General features: G+C 41.2%; 1 protein-coding gene across 1 annotated transcript in view; it reads left to right on the top strand.

Moving 5' to 3' along the window:
• The window catches only part of LOC104077458 (chromosome unknown open reading frame, human C14orf80), a gene marked incomplete at its 5' end in the record, with an annotated part of 72,732 nt that overhangs the window by 20,104 nt on the left and 26,360 nt on the right, over nucleotides 1-26,268 (top strand). Inside the window, one exon of the mRNA XM_009578708.1 lies at nucleotides 6,147-6,245. Coding sequence (XP_009577003.1) covers nucleotides 6,147-6,245 — 99 coding nt within the window. The remainder of the gene's footprint in view (nucleotides 1-6,146; nucleotides 6,246-26,268) is intronic.

The raw sequence follows: 26,268 nt of genomic DNA, 5'->3' as shown, positions 1-26,268 counted from the left end.
AAAATGAAGTATGTACAGTGTTCGTAAGGTTATAATTGTTGTATAAAAGTCTGTCTTACAGGTTGGCACATTAGTCACTTCTGCAACCATAGGCTGTCTCCATTTTTCTCAGAAAATGCCTGTTAGAAGGAACACAGAGCATTCTGGTCCCATAGGCAAGAAGTAGTGACTCAGAACTATAAGTTCATCGGAAATGTGGATTCAAAATATTGAGCATGGATGTTGGAAGTAATAGCAGCAAAATAAAATGCAGTTTCCCTTTCTGAAGTAGTAGCAGAACCCAAAATCTACATGCTTTTAAATCAGGAATCAATAGTGGTCTCTACATTGCTAAGATTCCAGTTCTATTCTCATTTATGAATAATGTTTATATGCCTGTCGAAAATCACAGACATCTGGGAGCATCATGTCTGCTTAGGATGGAGACAGCCTGCAGTCCCAAAGTTGACAGTGATGGCAACTGCAGAGACAAATTTAAAAAAATGGTTCTAAAGATAGTCCTAAAAGTTATTCAGTAATGTTTTCCTTAGGCCCACTTTCTCCATTCATATCTCTTCAGGTAACTTATATGGAGCCACTTGGTATTGTACCCAGAACCTTCACAGAAAACCTTTTTGAGACTATGAACAGTTTTGAGAAATTTCTCCTCAAAGAACAACATTTATCAGAAAGTTGTCAGAATCAGAACAAGAGGGTTTTGAATGAAGATGCCTTCTTGGTTTTAATCCTGTGTCTGATAGAGCAATGCTGAAAACTATAATGAGGTTACATTTTGTTCTTCACATGAATTGATTGCTAGGGAAGATGTCGATCAGGTGCTGTGTGTGCAGCATCTAAAATAACTTTTTGCTTCTCATTGCCCGCTGCGAACGTGCTTCCCTGATCTGGGAACGAAGACAGCAATTCACCGTAAGTGCAGGTGGAGTCCTTGGTTTTTGCACTGAGATTACAGACAGTGATGCTATTGGGAGAGGTGGCTTAGTGATATAAAACTCAGATGAAATGATTGGCATCTTCTCCCCTTGATAAGCTACCTCTGTTTAAGGTATGCTGATTTTTATAGTAGGTGAGGCAAATATCTCCATAACTCATCATCAGTGCTCTGATTTATGTACTACTTGGCAGTAACAAATCGTTAGGCAGCTTCAATGCCTGAGCTTGCAGTTAATGACACCAAGGAAGAATTAAGAGCAGGTCGAACCTGGGGCCTCAAGTACAAACAGAGATACTCTCAATGGTTCACATCAGGCACTGAAAATGATGAAGAGATGTGGTGATTGGGCAACGTGCTAAACTTGTTGACAGGGGAGATGGTGCCCTCCTGTGGAGATTGTGCTTTAAATAAACTTGGACTTTTTTTTCCCCCTGTGGCTATCCAAGGAAAAATGTTTGCTAAAGTTAGGAGTGTTACAGTCAGACAAATATAAGAGAAGTTAGTTATGCTGCAGTTCCCTGGACCATGATTTCCAGAATCTGGAAGAATAAGCAGGAGGGAGAATGTTTCTCTATTCATCCAGTTTCCCAAAGCTGCCATTACTGCCTTCTCCAACAGTCATCACTGGACTAAGTCGAAAGCAATAAGCGGAGCTGGTTACGATTCTTACGATCAGACTATGCTCTGCAGTATATGTAGAGGGCTGCCATCATGGATGTATACATAGGAGGATAGATTTGAGCCCAGCTCCTCCATATGTGATCGCACACTGACATGTGTGCTCAAATACGTATGTGCAACTGTGGGAGTTCTGTTCAGAGCTGTAATAAAGTGCAGTGCTCTGATTTATATTTTAGTCTGAATTAAAAGCAGGAAAATTGAAAGGTAAAAGTGACTTTGGAAGGGACTTCATTACAGTGCCATGTTAATGTTAACATTTACGGTAACACAAAATATAACATACTTATACAATTTAACAGCTGCATAAACAATAATTGGTATTTCCTGACTCTTTATAGAGAAATTTTGGCAGTGCTACTGCATTAATTTTAAAACTTTTAAACTAGTCTGCTATGTGCTAGAAGACTGTGCTGACCCAATATGACCTCTATATGAGCTGCTGCTTTTCTCATATAAACCACAAACACGGTATGCAAAAGGCTAATGAGTGTTATGTTTTTTAATTATGCTGACAGATTTACAGAGGGTTTTCTCTACAAAATGATAATTATGGCTTTTACTCGCTCTGTTTAATAACTTAGCAGGTTATGTATCTCAACTGTGGAACAGTCTTATTTACTGCTGATCACGAGCTATAATTTTTGCCAAGTAGTGGCGACACTTCCACAGATTTCATTCTGTGACTCACACAGGCTCTAAAATACCATATCTCTATTTGGGGCTTTCTGAGAAAAACACATCACACTTGGAAAATATGTTCTTATTCAGGAGATGACTGCTTTGCCACTCTGTATTTTTTAAGTATGGATATTGCTACTGGAAGTAAGAATTGTACGTAGAGGATCCAGGAAGAGGCTACCAAGATAGTCAAGGACTAGCTAAATTGGGCATGACTGCCAAGAAGAAGTTGAGGGAGTTGGGCTTGTTTGCTCTGGTGGAGAGGAGGCTGAGGGAGAGGTCACCTAATAGCTGCCTTCAGTTATTTGATGGTAGTTCAGTTACAAGGATGGTAGTTACAAAGATGAATCCATGGTCTTCTCAGCAGTACCAGAAGACAAAGGGGAAGGGGCCACTGGTTATAGCTTGGAAGGTTCAGGCATATTAGAAGATGCTTCTCTGGGATGACGGGCAGCATTGTAGCAGGTCACCGGAGACGCTGAATGGTCCCCATCCTCGGAGGTTTCCAAGACTCATATACAAAAGGCCACAAACTGATGTTGGTGATAGTCCTGGTTAGAGCAGTAGGTAGGACTAAAGACCTCTAAAGGTCTTTTCCGAAATGGTTTTGTGAAAAAATTCTGAATTGCTTGGGTGATCAGGGATATGTACTTCCAGGTTAGAAGTGATGACTCATGTCTTAATGAAATAGTATTGTACTGCCTGAAGAAAGGGTAAGGGAGAGGTAGGAGGGAAATAGGAGGAGGAGACAAATGAGGAGGCAAAAATAAATGGCTGTTCTTTCTCTAAAGTACACAAATGATAACTGAAACTGATTGCTGGGGCCTCTATCTACTCTGTCTTGGTTGGTGTGAAGTTACGTAGTAACCAGTGTAGGTTACTGAAGAGGGAAGCCTTCCTGGAGCTACAGCTAGTCATGTGTTGGGAATTGCTTGTTGGCGTGTGACTGGCTGTTCCTCTTTGCTAGTTCTTCTGATGAGCTGCTTTTCAGTGACTTCAGCTCCCAAAAGGCATGTTGAAGCTTACAGACGCACACATGTCCTGCTGTAGGAGGAAGACTTCCTCAGGGAAATCTTAACCTCTCTGTTGCTGAGGAATTTTGCAGCCTGAGGCTATGAGCTGTTGAATAACATTATAATGGCTTCTTAACATGGACAGGTTGGCCTGTTTTGAAAGTATAATACAGTAATACCATTATAATTCCCTCGAAATCCTTAGTGGTACATATTTACCTGATATACATTCAAATATATGGAAGTGTGAAGGATAAATTACCATGTTAAGGCATGCCTCTTGGTTCCTTCTATTCTGTTTCTTCCTCTTTCTGTCAAGTGCCAGAGGAATATCTATCTGCCTGGTTTTTGATCCCTCTTGAATTCTTACGGGAGAGCAGCTGGTTTTAGTTAGGCTTTGAATTACCACTTTGCCCTAAAAAATGTGAATGAGAAGCCTTACATAGTTTCAGAAAAACAGGTAGGAACCTGTATAGTTTAAAACTGGCATTGTTTTTTGGGTCTGTTAAATGCACTGTGCCACAATCAGCGTGTGAAAAGAAATAGCGGAACAAGTGAGTTTCTGCAAAACTGATGGATTTCCTGTGGGTATTTTCAGTATCCTCCATCCACTAAAGACTAGGACAGAAATCACACCTGAAATAAGGGAAGGTTAGATCAGGTTCAGAGGTGAATTTTGTTAAGCAGGTTTTGTTTGTTTGAACATCTGATTGTGGACTAAGGATATAAGTTAGTAGGAATAAAATTACATTAAATAGAATTCTTGATGATAGAAGAAGAGTTTAACATAACTGACTATCAGATCATGGTAAAATGACAATAATGGTTGTAATATGCTTGGAAATTGTAAGAGCAAGAGTTGTATTCTGTCAGTAAGAATGCAGAGCAGCACTGGGAAATACCTCCTATGAACAGAGTGGTTTCTTATGCCTCCTCTAAGATAAACAATATAAAATAAGATGTATTGCAATGGATTGGATTGGTTGTATCTATGTATCTGACGTTGTAGTAAAAGAGCAAAGGGACAAGGACAAAGTCTTGATCTCTGAATAACAGAGGGCAGAGACTGGTGCTGGGTGATTACCTCATTGTCAGTAATTTATGAGTGAGCTAAACTGCAATTGTTAGGTGCATCTGCATCTTGGCATGAGGAATCTACCACGTTACTCTGTAAATTACTACATTGGTTAATTATATCTTTTTTGTCTTGAGATATTTGGTTTGAAAATCTTTGTTTTTTCCTAAAGTGAATTTGCCATTAGATCTCAATAGCGCATTCTTTAATGCAGTAGAAGTTTTTCCTCTCGTGCAAGTGTGTGTGAACTATGAACAAGTCCCCTTTTCATCTTCTCTTAGATGAATTAGACAAGCTGATCTCCTTGCAGGGTGGCTAAGCTCAAGGGCGTTTAGGAGTTGGTACTGGAAACTCCCAGGAAGTGGTGCTCAGTGGGGGGCTGCGCCTGTACTCTCATGCAAAGGTTAGTGTAAGGTTAAATCCGACCTGCCTCCAGCTCAGTCCATTCCAGTGCTATGCAGCAACAGCTACACGTGCTCTGTCTCTCACCCTCTCACCTGCTTCTTTTACCTTGGTACTGTTTCCCTCTTTAAGCCTTGTTTCATCTTCAGTATTTTGTGGTTATCAATAACATCGTAAAAATACAAATACTGGATTATTCCAGTATCTGTCTAGTCTGGTCTCAGGGGAACACCTTATTCCTCTCTTGTTACAGCTTTACAGTATTTGTTTTGGGCTTTAGCCAGTGATGCTGCTGCAATATACTTTTGAAGAGGGGCTGAAATTCATCCCTGGTGCTGGAGGCCCAAAGGTTTGGCAGCCAGAGTTACGCAAGAATGCAGCAGGGAGAGGAGTGGCAAGTAGAAAGGAAGAACATTGTGTGGGGAGGTGCTCTTTTATTTTTAAACTCACATAGCTCTGCACATGTGACAGATGGTTGTCAGCAGAAGTGAGTTTTGGGAAAGGAACGCTAAAATATTCTGAAGTTTCAGGGAAGGGTTGATAATTACCCAGTGCCTGTCAACTTTAAAATAGTTGTCAATACCCAAGTGTATGATAAAGTTCATATTAAAATAAAGGAAGAAAAGCAGGAAACATTCTCTGTCTTCTGGCAGAAATATTAATGAAATATGAGTGATTGTCTGACAAATGTGCACTGCTATCTTGTTTGGCAGCTGCAGTTATTACAGTAACAAAGGGATCAGCTCTGAATAGGAGGAATTGCTTTTTATTGTTCCCTTGACTAACTTGGGAAGCTTCTTCGTCAAGTAATTGATGATACCATCGCCAGCGCAGCTGGGACAAGGTCCCAGTTAGTGAAAGCTGGCAATATACAGCAGCAAAAGAGAAACTTACTGTAACTAGGTAGCATTTTCTGCTTTAAAGAAAGAAATCAAAAATTATTCTGAGGGTATCCTTTACCTCTGTTAAGGCTTCTGATACCTGTGTAAATGGTTTCTCCTTTCATGCTATGCACAAGAGCGTGTGTAGTGTAAAGAAAAAGACTTCAAAACAGGATGAAAAGAGAAATCTTTCAGATTTATTGTGGCGGCAGCAGTAACAATTCCTGCATGTGGTTCTGGTAACAATACCAGGTGGACCATTTTGTGAGATGATTGTGGTGCATGATCATCATTTCCTGCAGGCTGTTTTAAAAAGGTCTGTTGTATTGGTTGTAGTAGTTACATTTGTATTTGTCCATCGGGAATGGGCTTATAACCACTGGTTCACATCACCATTCCAATACATGCAGCTGTTAGATGGTAGCTAATGATGTTGTTAATGATCTGGTCCTTGTACTGACTTTTAAATTAATCTATTCCAGATTCATTTATTCACTAGTGGCTCCCATATGGACCAGACCCTTGGACATTTTTCTGTCATTGAAACAGATCTCGTTAGACAACCGGAGAACTACAAGCAGGTAATGCTTCTCCTGTAATTCTTGGATGCTTAGTATGCTTTACACAAACATTGTTCAGCAGAAGACTGCACTCCTTGTAACATGTTTTTAACTTGGTTTCCAACAGGAATAAGGGCTTATATATTGAATTGTCAGTTTCTTTACTTATAACTTGTATTCACCAAATGGTTTCTTCTGTGTTTGATAGAACATAGACACAAAGGTATTAGACTAAGTTTTGTAAAAACTGGTAGACAGGGAGTGGGGAGAGACCTGACTGAAAGTGCCACTGAAGAGAAGGCTTGTAGAATAAAACATTCTAGATCAGTTCGCTGACTGCTGTTGTATACTACCAGTAACCACATCTGGGCCAGCCAGGCAGAGTGTCTGCCTGTGACCTTGCCTGAGCGGGTTGTCAGTGAGAACTGAAGAGGTCTGATTTATCTCTCCAGGAGAGCCAGAGCACATCTGATGCTAGCATTCATTAGTTCCAGAAATTATACAAGTTGACTACCTTTTTGGATGGTAGTAAGGGGCTTTATTTTGAGAAATATTTTAGAAGCACAGAATGGTTGAGGTTGGAAGGCACCTCTGGAGGTTACCTTGTCCAACCCCCCTGCTCAAGCAGAGTCACCTAGAGCAGGCTGCCCATGACCATGTCCAGATGGCTTTTGAGTATCTCCAGGGATGGAGACTCTACAGCTTCTCTGGGCGACCTGCTCCATGCTCAGTCATCCTCACAGTAAAAAAGTGTTTCCTTATGTGTTCAGACAGAGCCTCCTGGGGCAACATAATTTTTCCTAGTGTGCTGTTTTACGCTTAAGTATATATTTCTGCTGCTCTCAAATACTCAATTATCATAAATGTTTCAGTTTATTATTTGAAGTAGTACAATTCACTTGTTTTAAAACAATAATACATTTGTTTTACAATGAAGTAAGTTTGTGAAAGTTCATTCTATGTGAAACTGAAACAAGATTTTAAGCTCAGCCCTAACAAAATCAATATTTGGCAAATTCCTGCAGTCTGTCCAAATCTGTTTACTCAAAGAAGGTATTCTTTCTGCTGCTACCTTAAGATCAGAAGTGGGCATTGTAAATACCGTGCACAAAGAAATTCAGAAAAGTAGATTTGAAGGTGGGCGATAGTCTTATGTTCAAAACCCCTAAAGTAAAGTGCATGTTAATCTTTCATTACTGAGCATTCCTTGGATGAACGGTTCACATCCAGCCTCTTGATAAGGTTCAGCTGTTTAGAACACTTCCCTGGTAAATTACTGTTTTTCTAGAGCAAATGGCTAAGTCAGCTTTTCATTTCTGCTTCACAGTCCCCCTCCTATGGTTTGCTCAGCAGCTCAGAACACAGCACAGTCCTCTGAAGCCTGTACTTCATAGTCTTCCAGAGCTTAGCAAATGTCCGGAAAGGACTGGTGGGCTGGTACGAGAAACTTCCAGGCTGTGTAGAAGGACTTTGCAACTACCTTTTTCCAAAGCCTTACGTTGACTATGTCACTGATCTGTTACAGTAAAGCATAACGATACTCTAATAAAGCCTATTTGGTTTTGACTGCGCTGTTAAAGAGTCATTCCAGGAGTTTTCTTTCTTGCACGCTGCTCCCTTTCTGGATGTCTGCTTCAGGTGTGCTGTTCAGTGGAGGCTCAGGATAAAATGGAAAGGAAGAATCTTTTTGTATTTTAAACATTGTGATTAGGTAAAGTGCTATAGTCAAGAAGGTTTAGTGGGCAGCTATGTTGCTTAGTCAAAGTCTGTGGAGTCTTCATGCCACCTTTCCCAGGCTTAAACAGCAAATACATGAAACAAGGGACACCCCTTCAAAACAAGGGTGATCACTGAGAGGGACAGAGGCAGGGTGGCAGAAGATGTTTTCTTTAAATAAATTATGAGTGGCCACAGTCTCCATCTCCAGTTTCTGGGCTCTAACAGGTGCAGTCCCAAACAGGCTCCAGCCCCAGTGCGTGTGTGTTGGAAATTCTTTTCTTTTGTCACTTACTGCTTGGACTGGTCCAAAATTGGAGTTGTTTGTCAGCATAATCAGCTGTGAAATTCTTAACCTCTTGAAGTTCTCGAACCTATTCAAGAAAAGGGGTTCCTCTAAGCTGCTCTCTTGTGCCTGATTCTAAAATAAACAGGAAAAACTGCAGGAAGCTTCACAACACTTCAGTATACATATTGTCGAGAGACTTAGAATTCTTATTGACATAATTTGAGCAATCTTTGTAGTTTTTGTTTCCCCTTACCCTTATTTCCCAAAAGCAGCTTCCAGAAGTCATATGCTCAGTATGTACGAAGAGCCCGATATAACAAGGTGGTATGGACTTGAAAAGGCAAGGTTGTTTCAAGTGTCAGTTTTCCAGATGGATGGAATACTCGATATGCAAAGTGGTGCTTCTTTGGAAAACATAATAAAAAGCCTCTAATTTTCAAATATCTTGATAAGATTAAGTAAATTATGTATATTTGAATGGCTTGGTTTTCAAATATTGGTGCAGATGGCAGCACTCTGCCAAATGTTTTTTCCAAAAACTGTGAAATAATTTTTTCTCTTTAAGTAATGTGACATTTCTGTTAATGTTACCTCAAATAACAACCTGCTGCATGGATCAATAAAAAGAGCAAGCATGTCAATATATCTTACTGTAATGCATCCACGTTGGTGGATGGTGTTACGAATTTCTTCTCATGTTAGGCATCCTTCAAAGGATAGAAATACAAAGTGGATCGATGTGTCAAAAATTAGCTACCACAGAAAGGACATTGTGCTGTTTTTGAAGCCTAGAGTTCATTTTCATCAAAAATATCCTGCGAGATAAGTTGCTCTGACCTGTAATAAAACAAGAGATGTTTAGTCTGTCAGGAAAAGTGTGATAGGATACAGATAGCTGTGAAGTTAAACTTCAGTTTATGAAATGGAAAAGTCATGCTACTCCTTTTCTATAGGAAGTTGCACATTAACTTGTTTAAAATGTTCTTCCCTTGGATTTCGGACTATAAAACTCTTTTAGTGCTTTTATGTATAGGGATTTTACTGGACATTATTATTCTTTTATCATCATAAATGTCTTTGTCAGATTCATAGAGCTGGAACTTTTCCAAGAGTAATAGTTTTAATTATGTTTTTCTCTAGTGAGGCATGATCAAAATTCTAACTTTTCCTGTGGTTTGACTTGGCTGTGGTTATATACATGTGTGGCTGTGAATCGCAGAGGTCACCGCTGTGTTTAGTTCCTGTGCCGCCCAGGGGTGTCAGTGAATGGGAGGAGACGTTATTTCAGCTGGTGTTCATTTCCAGTTGAAGTACCTGTGCATGCTCGTGTTCGCTCTTGACCTCTACATGTATGTCCTTTCTTTCCCAAGATGCTGTTGTGTCTTTTTGAGCACTCCCTGGCTTGCAGAGTGTTGCATGAGAAGTATGCTGGTGGTCATTTTCTCCGCAGAAGCGCTTCAGTGGTTATGGAGCTGTTTGCCTGCGAGGCCGTGCTAGAGCGTGCCAGTCGGGGACAATTACAGCACGGCAGCGTGCAACAGCTTGTGCATTGCTAGGGAGCTTGGATGTTCATTATGTCTTTTCTTTAAAACCTCTTGCATGTATCAGTTAGAGTGTGCTAGAACATAGCCTAGAGCATCTTGAATGTCTTGTGTTTTGGTACATTTTCCAAGCTGTATTAGTACTGCTCATTTTTAATCGGTTCCCCTATTCAACTGGCGAGGGGCTGGGGGACTGCTGTTATTTGCCAGCCTGAAATATCTCAGGGCAGAAATGGAATTTTGGTCTCTGGCACTGTGGCTAAAATAGTTTGGAAGTGTACTGGGGAGAGTATGCAGAAGATGTGGCTGAGGGTAAGCATCATCTGCCCCAAACTTTCCAGGGCAGTGTGGTCTATCTCTGAGGATGCGGTCACATTCCTCTTGCAACTGTGAGGACGGTGGTTGTGATGTGTGACCGATTGGGTAGTTTTTCATCACTATGAGCATAATATAATCCCATTCTTGTCTATGAAGCCCATTTACTTTAATTCTGCATTGCAGTGTCACCAATTCTGATATTTTACCTTGAGCTCGAAAAAATGTATGTTGCACTTAAGAGTCATTAAATTAACTTTCGCATCAAATTGTTACCATATAGAGATCAATGAACTTTGAAGCAAAGCAGCCTAGTCCTTTGGTTCTCTTCATATACTGCTTTATATGTGGAATTCAATCTTGCAGGTTTTGTGATTAGTAGAGGTTAAAAGTTGTAGTCAGAACTCAGGTCATTGGTACAATGCTGGCGGTGCTGAAGTGATCATTGAAATTGTAATGAATAAAGATGACACCTTTAAATGCCAGTAGATCAATTTACTGAGTGTGACAGCAAATAAATAATGCAGCTCTCTGCCAGAAGGACATGCAGAGAAATTCATAGAAGTTGGGTGTGAATAGCTAACGATTTTGTTTCAGAATTTTTTGAAAAGTATTTATACTTGTTGATCATTAACACGTTTTAAAGGGAATTTATTTGGCTTAAGGAACTAAGGTCCTTGGTAGCAAGTAAATAGGAGCAAACAAATAGTCTGTCTGACTTTGCATACATAATGTATGGTCAATTCCATGCCCATAAAAAATTCAGGTGAGCTTTAGCTCTCCAAGCAGCAGTGATTGGGTGGGATGGGATAGGATGGGCATAGCATTGCTCTGCTTTCTGGACTGTTCATTTATCAGGGAAGGAAGCCAAAGTACAGTATATGTATTGCTTCCTTCAGTCACATGGGATTCCATAATTTCTTATCGGGACATTCAAGGGGTAAATGATCAAGTTGTAAGATAAGTTGATTGTGGACCCTAAATCTTGTGGCAGTTTCCATTTAAAACATCTGTCCCAGATGGCTGTTACAGATGGGTGACACAACATGGTTATTCTCTGTGAGTAATAGCCCATGGTTTGAATTAATGCACAGCACTAAAGAGCTTCTGTTCTTTTCAGAACAAGTACATTCAGATTGGGAGCATTAGGAACTGATAGGCTTTGAATTTTCAAAAATGTTAAGCTTGCATTTACTAGTTACTTTGCATGAAATTTGAGTCTTCAGTTTGCGTCATATGCATGCACTTGTGGGCTTGTGCACTTCTTGCATGAAGTCCTCCTAATGTGATGAAGTATTTTATCTGCATAGGCATGTTAAACGGTAAGATCAACCAGTATATTCAGTGCACAAACACCGTGTGAGAGTTTTTGGTCCATTTCTGTCCAAGTGACAGCACTACCTCCTGGAACGTATGTGAAGGCAGAGCAGCAAAAGTGAAGTGTGTTATCTAATACAAGTTATTCAGCTGGTTACTGAATAATTGCTATGGTATTGCATTATCATCACAAATGGATCGTATGTTGCTGACCGTCTTGGATGAAAATGGAATAACTATGGCAGGATAATTCCAGCTGCTGTGTGCCGGGCTATATTTGGTGACCTTGTGCTGGTTGTTTGGGACTTCATGGAATGTTCCTCGTGGTGACAGACACTGCAGGCAGGCACTAAATGAAAATAAACAGTTAAAACCCTGCTGCTAAGCTTGACACTGTGTCACATTACTGATTTGACACAGACCTGTACTAGTACATAGTATTTGTGTAATCAACCCTGTTTATAGTCTTGTATGGCAGGGGTGAAGGATATGTAGCCTTATTTGAATTTCAAAAAGCCTGCTACAGGACCATCTGATATTTTATGATGTCCTTCCATCTGTTGTACAAGAAGCAGTTGAACCTACACATTTCTCAGAGTGTAGGTACCAATGGAAAAAAATCACATTCATGCTATAGTCCGTGATGCTGCTGTGCAGAAGATTAATTCAGAAAGCAAAGGCTTGTACTGCATGCAAATTCCAGAAAAAAGATTTGTTCTTTTCTGAAAAAATGACCTTGAGCTTCAAGGACAAGCTGCCTTCATTGGTATAAATTGTCGTAGATTCATTATCTTCTCTGATGCTCTGGCAACTAATTCTGTTTGATCTGGCCCTCAGCTTTTTTTATGTTCGTTGCTTCATTCCCTTGGTAAAAGCCATAATTCTGTCATTTCTGTCATGGAACAGGATCAGTATTTCATGTTGTAACTACCATTCTAATTAAGGACAGCTTTGCCTATTTGTCATCGTGTTTCAGTTTCTTGAAAGTAAAAAATACTTGAAATTTCTCAAGTGGACCCGGCATAAAAAATAATGCAGCATAAAGTTCAAGAGGGGGGCTTGTGAGTATTTGTGAAAATGTAGTTGTTTTTTTCTTTTTTTGTTTTTTGTTTTTTCTTCCTGTGCATGTTCTGTCTGAAATCCCTCCTTGGCCAGTCTTGACTCCACAGAAATCTTCATGGAGATTCATTTTACTAGGTGTTATGCCAGGCTCTGTGTGAGCTCTTCATAGAAAGATTGTAGCACAAACCAGTTTTCAAGGTGGGGAGAGACTGTGTTGCTGTGGATGAGATCGGAAGGGTGGAGAACAATCTTCCCCCAAGGAATACAAAGGTCTGTGACACAGTTCTTGGAGCAATAGGGTAGAAGCCAAGCCCCAAAAGGATCTAAACACAATGAGATTTTAGACTTACTCCACACACTGCCAGAATAAACTTAGTTTGAATCAGTAGTGACTCCTGACCATTTACTAACTCTGCTTACAAGGTTTCAGATGACCAGAATCTTTGGATTCTGGCATTGTTGAATTTTCAGAACAACAAGTAAGCTGATTAGATTCTGTAGCAAGAACAATTATTTTTCTATTCCTTTTACAGAACTTCTTAAAGGTACAGGTTTTTCTAACCCAATGCATCAAAATTTTTACCTGTTTTTAAGCAAGTTTGTTTTTCATTGATGATTGCTGCTGGGTGCATCTTAAATAAGTTCTTTAATGATGAAATGAGAAGAAGTTCTAGAACTGCTGATCTTTAATAAATTTCAGAGTTCACCAATGAATTATATGTTAGACCCATGGACACATATGTTTTGAAAAGGTCTATTATGACAAGTTTTTTTGAATTTGCATAATTATGCTTGCCACAGCACTTTGCATAAAAATAGCAAATGCTTTGCCCTTTTAAAGTATTAAAGGTTTTCCTCTCTTCCTGTCTTTAACTTGCTTTTACTAAGCCAGTCTAACATTATTCATTGAAGAACACGGGGAGCATGGACTGACTGTGTTAGGAGCTGCGGGCTGGGAGCAGAAGTAGGGCTCTGGACAGGCAGAGGAAAGAGGTAGGATGGACAGTGAAGAGCCTCTTTGCTCTGGCTCTCATTCAGTGAAGTCAGGGGCTGGAAGAGACCCCTGGACAAGAGGCCTGCATGAAGGCAGTGGGGAGGCAAGGTGGCTCTGGTGGTGTGAAAAAATTCAGACTATCTGGGTGAAAAGAGACTGAGTGAGACACTGGAGAGAGGCTGCGGCAGGAGGGGCTGAATATGGACAGAAAGGTCAAGACTGGAGAGGAGAGTTAGGACAGGGAGCTGTGAATGGGAAGATGAGTCTCTCTAGAGACTTGAATCACTGTCTTGTTCTTTGCAGGATTCTGAGAAATCTCCTACCTGCAGGAAAATGTCATCGCCCTCCAGTGATGATCCAGTGCACAACCAGTAGTCCTGCAGACAACCTACTACTGCTGCTAGTTAGTCTGTTGACCCAAAATTCTGATCCTGCAGATAAGGAATGGATATCTCTGCTGCTGCAGGAGGAATTTTCGAAAGTATCTTTTTAAAAAAACAAAGAAATTAATAGTCTAAATTGGAGTAAGATGATGCAGTGTAGCATTAGTAGTATTACTTTAAGTATGTTTATTAGGATATTTTATCCTAGAACTATTGTATCATTCAGAGTGCAGTGTCTTGTTTCTGAGTCAGACCTGTGGTGAAGAAAGTGGTTGAATGAATGTGAAGAAGTAGCAGTAAGAGTGGGAGAATTGTTGGAAGAGGAATTAATAGCCGAGGCAGTGGAGCTTTGTCCTGGAGAGCTGCAATACTCCTCTGCCTTTGGGGTCTCAAGTTTCCTGTGGCAAGTTACTTAAACTAGACTTTCCATGGTGGGCCGCTGATGGGATGTTCACATTTTTTGTGTGCCCAATTTGATGCTCAGAGATCTGACTTCTGGAAATGTTGAGTGTTCCTAGCTGTTACTGAACTTGGTGGGACCCCTGCTTGGAGCCCCTCAAGAATGTCAGCGGTGCAGGCAGCATCATCTAGAAATGTCAGATTTAACCCCAGGTGGTGTAGTAGGTCCTTGCAGCGCACTGCTCTGCTGAAGTATTAGGCTGGATCCTAGAGTCAGTAGAGCGGTGTGTGTTAATGCAACCTGGGCCAGCTGCCTGGTTTCTTCCACTAGAGCTGGCCAGCTGAGGCAGCATGCTGTGGCTATGTTGGCTCAGGAACTAACTCAATGAAAACTACCTATGGCATCTCTGCAAGTTGTTGATTTGCACTGGGTAGATGTATCCATGAAGTGCTTTATAGTAATTTTTAAATTCTTTGAAAATCGGATCTCAGAAGTCTCGGTTAAGGCATCCAAAAGAAATGCGAGCATTTTACTTTCATCTCTTTGCTTTCATTTCCCATTTGTAAAATGACAATAATACTATCATCTCATCTCACATGGGTCATTAGGAAAGATAACTTGTTTATGTGGAAGATAAAAATTCTGTCTTCAGAATGGGATTTGAATGATATATGGCAAATAAGTCCATGGCTTCCCTCTGAAGAATAGATAGAATATGCAATTTAAAAGGAAAAGAAATAGCTTGTGGAGTGAGCACCAGCCATTCTGTGCTTGTGAGACAGATTATGAAGGGAAATATTTTGGTCACATAATTCTAGAACTTATACACATGGGATGGTCAAATTAGCGTTGGTCAGGCAGCTTAAATTCTGGACTTTTTAACTTTGAATGCTTCAGTTTCCAACCTTAGCAGTTATCTTGCTGGATTGTACATTAGAGGTGTAAAACACGCTTACTGCCATGTGCTCTGAACAACACTGCCAGTCAAAGCCAATGCTTTTTTTTCCCCTCTTAAATTACTTAATGTTTTGTGTTGTTGTTCCAGCCACAGTTACTTTAGACATTTTACATGCATGGTAGTCAGATTGGTGAGAACTAACACGGGAGCTGACATACTAATATTGCAGAGGAGAGCAGATCTGGTAACATATTGAATTATATATGGGGCTCCAGCACCTAAATGCAGGAGACCTGGAGGTTCACACAGGCAGGGAGCTGAATGATCCAGAGTACTCAATTTTTGATGGTGGTTGTTCAAATAAGAAAAAGTGGAGGCAGTAAGGATGGATTTAATACGAAGGTCACCTGCAGGCTCAAACGATATATAGCCTCTGTGCTGTATGATGAGCAGGGTCAGGAGCACAGCAGTGATACTTGGCTGGTCTGAGCTGGCTTTCTGACCCGGTCTGAGAGTCCTGCCCTGCCCTGAACTACTGCTTCCCCCTTGGTGCCCGGATATCGGTAAGCTGAACGATGGAGCAAGAACTGGCTTTAAAGCCCCACGGGTTGGGTTATGTTGATTGAAAGATTTATTTCTTCTCTCTAGATGTCTCTAGTTTGGTCTTTTGGTGGTGTAATGTCAGGAGCATAGTGCCTGCCGCGGTGCCGTGCACAGTGAAATCTGCTACGCTGGGATGGGTAGAGTTTCACAGCCTGCAGGGAGAATGAGCTGTACTAGGAAAACCACATTTTCCTTGTGTGTGAGGATGTTCAGCACAATACGTTTAAAGCGTTTTGTTCCTCTTAGCAGGACTGCCTAGATCACCTTTAAAATCCAGAATACTTACTACTTATGGTTGTTGTTCTGGGACAAGGCTGTGTTGGTTTGAAGCCTGGTACATTGAAGGTTATAGAAATTGGAAAAAGCTGTTGTATTTTGTTTCTTCCGGCTGTGTACATGGGAACCTCTCCTTACAATTACTGGAACAGCAGTGGATACCGTCTTACAAATGGGGTGATTTGGTTGTTGTTATATATTTTCTGTAGAGTAGGAGAGTAGCTACTGAGAAAAGAATTTAAAAATGAAATCAAAAAACTTTTGGTGATTGAGATACCATTTTTCCTTCTCACATTTCGTCGCAAGGAAAGAATAAGCACTAAGAAAGCAAAGAAACTGTCAGTGACAGCATGTGCTGCCCACCCTGTGCTATGTGGCAGGAACAAAGAATTTTATTCCTGCCTTTTTTTAATGATTCACTCTACAGAAGGAGGGGGTAGGCTGCCATGTCATTTTGCTTCTGAACTACTGTAGGCAATTGGTTTTCAGTTCATTTGCTGACATTTATCACATAAAACATGGTTTGCTACAGTGGTTAGTAAAACCTGTTGGAAACAGTGGATCAGGTACTCATTTGCAAAAATGAGGCAGAGAAGGTACAACCCTTGTCATCTGTGTAAAATAAGGAAGAATTATAGAGGTCAAATGGCTTCAAAGCTGCTTTTAGACAGTGTCTACTTGTAGCTGGGTTCCTGATCCTTCTTAAGAAAGTGAAGGGCTCTGGCCAGGTGGGCGCTGTAGAAGCAAGAGCAATCAAATTGTGCAAGATAATATATATTGATATTTCTAAGGCAGATTCAAATCAATTTTAGAATTGGAAAAAAGTTAAATATAAATTACTTGTCTTTGGATCCTTTGTGTGGTCTCCTGTTGGAGCAGGAAGCGGACCAGTTGTCTTGGGTAAGGAATTGCTCTCCTAACTTCCCTGGTCATCCCTGTTGTGCTGCTGCTGGACGTTTTACCCCCCTCCAGAAGCAGTCGGGCTTGGCTTCCAGATCCTATCTGGAAGACGGACAAGGTCTATCCAGAGCCAGGAAGCAGCTGCAGGGCAGGGTCGAAGTTTGTGGTTGGTGACAGGAGAAGGGATGAATGGGTACCTGTGGGAGAGTTAATTTAGGGAGGTTGGAGAGGCTAGAAATGTATGGAGTGACTCTTCCTCATGCTGTAGAAAGAAAGAAAGAAGCCTCTGCAGGAGCTAAACTGCTTTAAATCGCAAAGAATGAATATGATCAAAACAATCTCCTCTGTTTCTCCTTCCCTGCAACTGTCTGCGGCATCAGATGGTCTTTTGCTCATCTGATGCCTGCTGTTACTGGCTAGTTCAGTTCCGCCTGCTCTGGGACAGGCACTTTCCACCTCCGCAGTCCCCTCAGATCCTGCTGGTGGTTCCCTTTCAAAGCAGTGTGGAGTATCCCATCCCAGAAGGAGGCAGAGACATGTAATTAAAGAGCTTTGAGAAAGGCAGATAGGGGCAGAGAATGTGCCTGTGTTTATCTATCACTAAAGGAAAATCCCTATATCCTTATAGCCAAGTTGGTTAGAGATAGGCTGGATAAGTGAGTGATAATGTGACTGGAAAATTGTTTGGGCAACTGAACTCAAATTGGTGTCTGGTTGTTAGTGGTGTTCCTCTGGGATCAGCTTTTGGGCCAGTACTGTTTCACATCTTATTGAAGGCTTGAATGATGGGATGGAGCACACCACCAGCAAGTGTGCAGACAATACCAAATTGGGCATACCAGTGAACATGCTGGAGGGCAGCACTGCTGTTCAGAGGGACCGAGGTGGGCTGGAGAAATGAGCTGAGAGGAGCCTCAGGAAGCTCAGTAAAGGCTAGTGCAAAGGCCTGCATCTGGGGTGGAATAACCCCTTGCAATGGTACAGACTGGGAGCTGACTGCTTAATAAGCAGCTTTGCAAAAAAGACCAACCTCTGGGGTTCCAGGTGGACAAGAAGTTGCCCAGGAGCCAGTAGTGCATCCAGGCAGCAAAGGCAGACTGCATCCCGGGCTGTGTTAGCAGGAGTGCGGAGGGCAGGGCAAAGGGAGGGATCCTGTCCCTTTGCACAGCGCTCGTGAGACTGAGTGCTAGGTGTCTGGTTTGGGCTCCCCAGCCCAAGGACAGTGGCATACAGGAGCAAGTCGTAAGGCCACTGAGGTGGTTGGGGCTGGAGCATGGACCAGGCTTTTCTCAGAGGTGCACTGGGACAGGAGAAGGGGCAATAGACACAAGTTGGAACATGAGAAACTCTGGCCAAATAAAAGGGGAAAAAATTGCCATGAGGGTGGTTAAACTCTGGAGAAGGGGTAACATCTCCATTGTTGATGTTCAGGACTTGCTGGACAGCGTCCTGAGCTTTTTTAGCAGGAAATTGGATTAGAGACCTCCAGAGGTCCCTTCCCACCTACGTGGTTCTGCTCAGCAGCTGACAGTGTTAGCATGGGACCAGCTGCTTCAGCTGACAAGCACTAGCTTGTCACCCAGCCATGAATCATTTAGTTGTTGAACTCTGTACCTGATTTCACTTTCCCACTGCCCCTTCTTGGGAAGGATGCTTTATTTTTTTGTTACTCCAGACAGTTTTAGTGCTAAAATATTTCTTTAGATATTTTTTAAGCAAGGTGGCCTCTGGCTGCAATTAGTGTCCCATTGGAAGAACTGGCAGCATTATATAGCAACACTAAAGCAAATCATTCTGCCTCATGGCATTATTACCTTGATCTGAAAATTTCCCCAGGCTGCAATTTGTCACTAATATTGCCTTCAGCTAAACTTATCCATACAAAAAAAAAGAGTTAATAGAGCTGCAGTTCTGGAGTTGCCATCACCATTTTTTTGGGATGAGTTATTACTTAGTATGTTTTATTGACCAAGCATGTAGAGTTCTTGGTCCTTGAAAAACGATGCAGTGGTTCATCATGGACTCCATAAATTGTTGGAATATGTAGCAGCAATATCTTAGTCTCATACACTGTAAGAAAGGAAGGTATCTCTGAAACACAGTAGATACGTACTGCGCTGAAGTAAGAACTGCACTATGTGGCTTGACTGATATGAACACTTGGTTGTGATTGCCAGTGACAGAAAAACTGATAGGATGATACTGAGTTTCACTGCTGCTTTTGTGCTTTTGCTTGTTTTATGCCATACTTAACATAATTTGAATGCTATGACAGTGACAATGACAGTGACATACTATAATATAATTCCATCTGAGACAATGCAGCTGGAATTAATAAGCTGGAGAGACAAGGCTGAGGTGCTTTGTCATCAGTTGGCATTGGATAATTTTTTTTTTTTTTGGTGGAAGTGCTAACAAACCCAGCAGTGGGAGCAAGCTGCCCCGGCTCAGCTGATGTTTTGGGCCAGCACAGGGAGGCCAGGCAGGCTCTGTGGTCCCATACGGTGCTACGGAAAAGGTTGTACCAGCATCACATCTGGTGTCTGTAAGCTGAATGATGAAATTCCCGTTTATCAGCTGGGTCAGCTGAGGCTGATGTGCAGGGGCATGTGTGGTGTGAGAGGGGTGTCTTGTCTCCATGTTCATAGCAAAATACCCAGGTCATGCTGCCTCTTAACTTTCCTTAGTAGGAGACTTCAGAGTGAGAGGTGCTTACTTGCTGCCATTCTTTAGTGATGGAGTCTGAAAGGGTCTCATTGGTCCAGCCTAGTGGATCTTAACTGGGGTTTTGGGCCCTGAAGGAACAAATTAAATCTCAGGAAAAAAATGTTAAGGTGAGGAGCCTTAAAACTTACAACCTATCCCTTGAATTGTGCCTTGAAGCTAACAGTAGCCACTAGAGAGTGCAGAGCATCTTTGCTTGTGGAGTCTTTACTGTTGTTGTTTTCATCCAAAAGAGAAATCAGTTATCAGCTTCTAGCAGAAAAGGGAATTGAGGCTGGTCACTCTTCTCTTGTGCCAAAATATGGCTATTGATGAAGGCTGATCCTGAAGCGCCCCAGAGCTATGATGATCTTGTGATCCCTCGCTGGGACCTCTGTTGTCCTGCATCCACCGCTGCATCGAAAAGACACTTAACCCATACAGAAATTCAAGCGAAACAGGATCACTGCATTCTCCAGCCTCATGGTAGTTAAAGAAGCAAACTACTGTTAAATTCATATATTGCAATGACTTTGGTCACAACTGAACTGTTGCTGGAAAACTGAACTGAACTCTGTTTTTTAGAGGTGAGAATGCAGCTCAGATTGGGAGGAGACTGATAGAGCTTTTTTATAGCCTTGTAAAATTAAACTATGTGTGCAATTGGCCCATAATGTTAACTCAGCTCTACTGGCAGGTATTTTTTGTTTTTTAAATAGCCAAGGAAATAGAGTTATAAAATCAGTGTGTTACTCATGCTTTGCAAGTGGTTTCGGATTTGTGGTTCTTTTTAAATATGTTTATCGCTTAATTTAAAGGACTGTGTTAAGAGATTAGCAAGAGAAATGAATTGACATAAGGGAGACTCTAGCAGACTTTAAATTAGTAGTTCCTCTAGTCAATAATCCATATTTTAAAATGTGTGAAAATACCTGCATGCATGATAGGCTATGATGGTTTATCAAAGAAGAGCTAGGCTGGGAGAAACTGTATTTATATCAAGTTGGCAAGCTTAGACTAATCTGCATATCAAATAACTTTTAAATTCATTGTTTAACTAACATGGACATCTGTGATAATTCTGTGTGCTATTGGGTCTCCAATGGTGGAAGCCATTCTTCTTTGTTTCTTTTTCTGTCTCTGGGCGAGAACTAAATTTTATTTAACACTTATATTTGTTAGGGCTTAGAGGTTGGGTTTGTGTTGCTGTGCATGCTGTACAAGCCAGTCCTAGAGATGATGTACATCTGATGGTGCCCCGGGAGTGCAGGTGAAGCCATGCAGCTCTGTCCCTTGAAGCAGAACTGGGGAAGCCCTGGATGTCACTGCTCATCCAGTCCTAGGTTAAGGACCGCCTGGTCCTTACAGGCCAGTAGGCAAAGAAGGTGGCAGGGAGCTGGCAGGCACCTGTGGGAAGGTCTGTGCCAGGAAGGTGCCTCCGAGCCCCTGTTCTTAGGGGGAGCAGACAGGGAGGGAAAAGGAGGCTCGGGAACCTTACGTGGCCTTTGGGACTGGCAACCTGTGGTGTACTCAATTGAGAATAGATGAACTCATACGATAAAGCCCCCACAGGGGTTTAAGACATCACTTGTGCACAACTTGTGCTACATAGCCCTTTATTTTGAAGAGAAAGTACTAAAGCTCAAGGGGAGGAAAAAAGCCAACCGCTTGGCTTAGTAGGTGTTTGCAATACAGGCTGATTTAAAAAAAAAAAAAAAACCAAAACATTTCTTTGGCTTTGTGTAAGGATAGTGTTTTTGTCTATTCATTGCCAAATGCAGGATAAGGATGTCAAGGAAGGACACAGTAGGTGGCAAGGATGGATGGGATAATAAAGGGGGGAGGGTAAAACCTAAAGGGTTACTTCCCCTGCTGAAGTTAGTAGTCATAACACACACACAGAGGAAAGGAAATGCTCCTCCTATGGCTATCACTTCTTCATGCTGTAGTAACATCCAGTGTGGAAACATACAGAAACCAGGATATTGGTACTCTTCAGAAGTGTAGCATCAATTCTGAATTCAGATGAGTTTAAAAAGCGAATTAGAAATTACTTGTTCCTGTTGACTTCTATGTGCGTTTTTGTGGTCTGTTAAAAATATAGGAAAATGGGCCAAGTATATGGGCGGGGGGAAGAAAAAACTGAGCATGGACGATGTTTTGTTCTGTGTACAGAAACAGCCTGAATAAAAGCAGATGAATAATGGTCTTTTTTTGACATCAGCTACATGGGGGTTCTGGTTGGCAGTACAATATGAACAGCTGTCAGGCAGTACTGTGATACAATTTGGTGCTTTCCTTTGAAATCCTCTGGCTGAGATTTCTCTGAAGTAAATTGTGATTTTTTTGGTACCTACTGGATACCAAGTGCTTTAACTGAGCATATATTCAGCTAAAAGAACTTAGTACTGCCTGAAAATTTGGCTCTTCAGGTATGCCAAGTTAGGCACCCAAAATCAGTGGTGCCTTTGGGGAAGAAAACGTGTACCTTTTCCATTCTCGTACATCTTGATCTTGGCTGTTGAAGTATAAAACTCGCACTTGAGTCTTCTTTTTCCTGATCTTTTTTCCCTGTTTTAGTATGTGCCATTTCCACAGGGAAAGATGCAAAGTGGTCCATTCATTGACCTGTTCCCCTGCAAATGAATGTCGTTGTTAGTACATCCCAGTTCATTGCCTATCAATGTGAAAGCTGTAGTACAATTTTTATGTGCCAAATGCCTCATTTTGTTTGCTTTAAATTCCATTTTCTTTCAGTTTCATTTTAAACAGCTGTTTTCTAAATCCCTCCACAAATAGCAATTATGTTTTATAATGATGATCTTTGTCACTTAAGTTTTTAACTAGTGGTTTGATTCTGTGCTCTCAGCAATGCAAAACTGAGATAGCTCAATTGATGTTCGAGCTGCGGTGGTATAAAACTGGTGTTGGCGAGTGGAAAAGTCACGTATTTTGTTTTAGGTGCTGGGGGTTTTGCACACATCCAAGCACCTGGAATTACACTCCTCCACCCAAAGCTGCTGTGTTTTGTATTTTATGTATTTTATCTTCTGCAAAAGAGCCAAGTCCTGTTTTCCCTTACAGTCTGCACCACAAAAAAAAATGCCATTGCAATTCCAAAAGAGATGATGCTCAGCAGACACAGAAACACCTGCTTCTGGAGCCACAGAATGCCCTTCCCCATCCCTGCTAGTGTTTCGGACAAGGTCCCTCTAGGGTCCATAGCTGGTGGTGGGAGAAGTTCTCATCTACTTTTGCATCCAGGAGCCTTTCTGATCCACCCGCCTTGTGATGGTTAGGCTGCAGTGTTTCTCCTGCTCTGTCTCAACACTCAGCGATATTTCACAGGCAGAGAAATAACTTGAGTAGATCTTATTTGCCTTGTGTTGGTTTTTGCTCTTCAGCTGCTTGTACTTCACACTACTCCAGCGTGACTTTTTAGTTTTCAGGCCTATTTATTTTTGCTTCAGCCTTCAAGGGATATATGGGAATGTCTTAAACCAGCTTTGTTTCTGAAGAAATCACAATGTAGAACTGAATCTTGAGGCACGGAGTGTGTCCACCTACAGTGTTGTTCTTTTGTCCCAGCCTGAGACATTTATGATACCAAGATTTTCTCTGTTTCTTGATGAAGGGGTCTCAAAGCTTAGCCCTGCTAAAGTGCAATTTTGGCATTATGTGCCATTTTAAACCAAATGTAATCCACCTAACAGCCTGCCTGCCGAGAGGCTCTCATTTGTCAAGGTTTGCTTGTTTTTTTGGAAAGGGAGTTTTGTATTGGTAGCAGAGATGAAGCTGTGTTGTTTTTTTATTTCATCTGATGCTTGACTAGGTCTCTAAGCCTTAATCCCAGTTATGGTTTACTTCTGGTAATGTAAATTGTGTAACTTTTTCATGAGTGTTTACCCCTTTCTTCGCATTTTTTGGAAGGAACTTCTCCACTTATCTTCTCTCCTGCAGTTGTTAGATATTCAGAACTAGTATTCAGATTACCAAAATTCAAGTTGAATAAAGCCATTTCCTATTAAACAAATGAAAGTATGAAGTAGTCTCTTGATACTTTCCCCATATAAGCTTTCATACTAAGCCAACCCTGTCCAACCCTGTCTCGAGCCTTGAGTCATACTTCAGAGATGTTGGCATTTGGAGTGAGGTTTGCAGTGGTCTGGACTCCAATGCAAGTTTTCTATCTACAGTCATACGTGAGTAGGTGATGAATCAGCAGTATTTTGTCTCTGAGCCAAGAAACATAATTTGTTGCTGAAAGACTGTTTTTGTCTGTCTAACAATAGGATGATTTTCTGAATATTTAGGCAGAGCAATTTTTGATTAAAAATACTTTTGCCAGTGATATGGTAGCTGAATTATGATCTGTGGGCACCAGAGATTAAATACTTGTTGCAGGGAGCTCTCTAGAACTGATCCTATGAAAAGGATGCATTATTCTGAAAATTATTAAATATTGATTTCTGTAACAGTCTGCAGGCATCAATGAATTTAGCAATATGCTAGTAAATAACATGAAAAAGATTAATATCTCAACAGAAAAAGTAATTACAAATACGTTTAAATAACGATTTTGGTGCGAGTTAGATTTGTGGATACCAAAGAGGACTCGACTTTGGCCTCTTGTTCAGTGTCCAAAACCACGTAGAAGATGTTGTCACCTAGGACTTTTGCAGCTGAAATTCCCAGTTTCCTGAGTTCCGTGAGCCGCAGTGGATGCGGGATGTTTGGGTTTGGAGATCACAGCTGCATGTCAGAGGAAAGGAGGCTTGTTCTTTACAGAGTTTGCATTCTGCTGCATCACTCTGAGCTTTCCTGGCAGCCTGCTCTGAGCCAGCTCAGTTAAGCACAGTTTAGCCTCTATAGCAAAGCTGTTGCTTGCAAGTGGTTTGCACCAGTGATGGTTTCTTTACAATGGTTTAGAGAAGTTGTTACTGCAAAGTGTTTGCTCTCAGCATTCATTATGGAATTATTTCTCCACAGAGATTAGCTATTTGAATTTGTCATTACTTTTTCTCTCAGTGTAAGTGTTTTAGAGCAATAACTTCCTCCAGAAGAATGAAGGAAATGGATTTCATTGTCTTAATTTTGTGTGGAGGGAAAGACAATTTTCATACGTTATCCCTAAGCATCATTTAGATAACCACGTGAGGCACATTTAGACTTGCTGCTTCACTTTGTTCATGAGACAAAATTAATGCTCTTCTGCAGATGTTAGTCTTTAAATTTCATTAGGAGGCTTGACAACATCTGGGTCCTTAGGTCAATGAAAATGAGCAGGCAGCTTTAGTTGCAGCTTGTGAATTTGTCTTGCATTTTGAGAGGCTTATGTAGCAGCAGAAGTGGAACTGCTCATCGCATGTAAAAGCATCTTTTTGTGAACTGTTGTTGGTGCTAAATGAATACGAAAAGGTACTGTATTTGGAGAAAATGCAGAGGGATAATTTGGGCTTTTGTTTCCTCAATTGCAAATACAGCTGAAATACCAGATGTGGCATGAGTGTGATGAGTGGCCTAAGAAAATGCATGCCATTGACCTCAAAGTTACAAAATGCATAGTTTAGTTAAAGAACAAAAATATTCATGAGAAGCTTGAGTAAAGGATGAGGTTGGGGGAAAGAAGCTGGCTGATAGAGATGTTTATTTGCTGAGTGCAGGTATGTCTGAGTGAAAGCCTATCACCCCTGGGTCATGTGGAGTCTGCCCTTGTGACCAAATTCATGGCATGCAGACGTACAATCCCTTGTCCCGTCCCCGCCTTGAACGTTTATTTGTTTTTATGTTTTTTGCTAAGGTATCTCAAGGATATTTGTAGTACATTAGTTTTTATTGTGTTCTGCTTTATTCTCCATGCTGCAATAACATCAGAGTCTTGCAAGGCCCATATAAAGGATGGCAGAGGATATTGGCATCCAGGAGCAGTGCCTTCAGTCCCTTGGGGCAGAAACTCAAATGTTGGCTATTGCAGGCTGCCTAACGCTGTCACGGCGCATTCTAGCTAGGTTGAAAAGTGCCCTCCTAGGATGAGCAGTGTAGTCATCCTGTAACTGATTTATGGCTGAAACAATCTAGCACACAGTTGCTGGCCTGGTATTTCCAAGGGTGGTAATAACTTAGTGAAAGGTGAGAATGCCTTAAGCAGGTGAGTCAGATGGATGCTTTCAAATGAGCTGTTCAAGTTTTGCATAACTAATGGAGCAGTTTAAAAAAAAAAACAAACTATAAAGGCAACAAAAAAACCCCAAAATGCAAAAGATCCTGAAAGGCTTGAGGTTAGGAGACTGCTTAGAAAGCTTTGATTGTTGTTAAGCTCCGTTAACTCCAACAGATCATTTACAGGTTTGGTGAAGTTTCAGAACCATATCCTTTCAGTTGTAGTGCGAAAGCAAGTGGCATGTGGCTTTTTTAACATTCAGGAGCTCCTCTAGTAAGACTAAAACTAAAGATGACGACTATGTTTTTATTAAGTTTTTTTTTTTTGAAGGCTTAAAATAAAAAGCTCCCCATTCCAACCTTCAGCCCTCTTTAGCTGTCACAAGACATGTTCTTGCTGCAATCACACACAGCTCATGACCACAGTACAAAGGTACTTTAAAATCAAGTAACTTAGCTGTTGCCTGAATATTTAATCAACTTTTTGG

This window comes from Fulmarus glacialis, unplaced genomic scaffold (assembly GCF_000690835.1).
Source record: "Fulmarus glacialis isolate BGI_N327 unplaced genomic scaffold, ASM69083v1 scaffold6975, whole genome shotgun sequence".
NCBI lineage: Eukaryota > Metazoa > Chordata > Aves > Procellariiformes > Procellariidae > Fulmarus > Fulmarus glacialis.
This window is presented reverse-complemented; position numbering and strand designations above follow the sequence as displayed.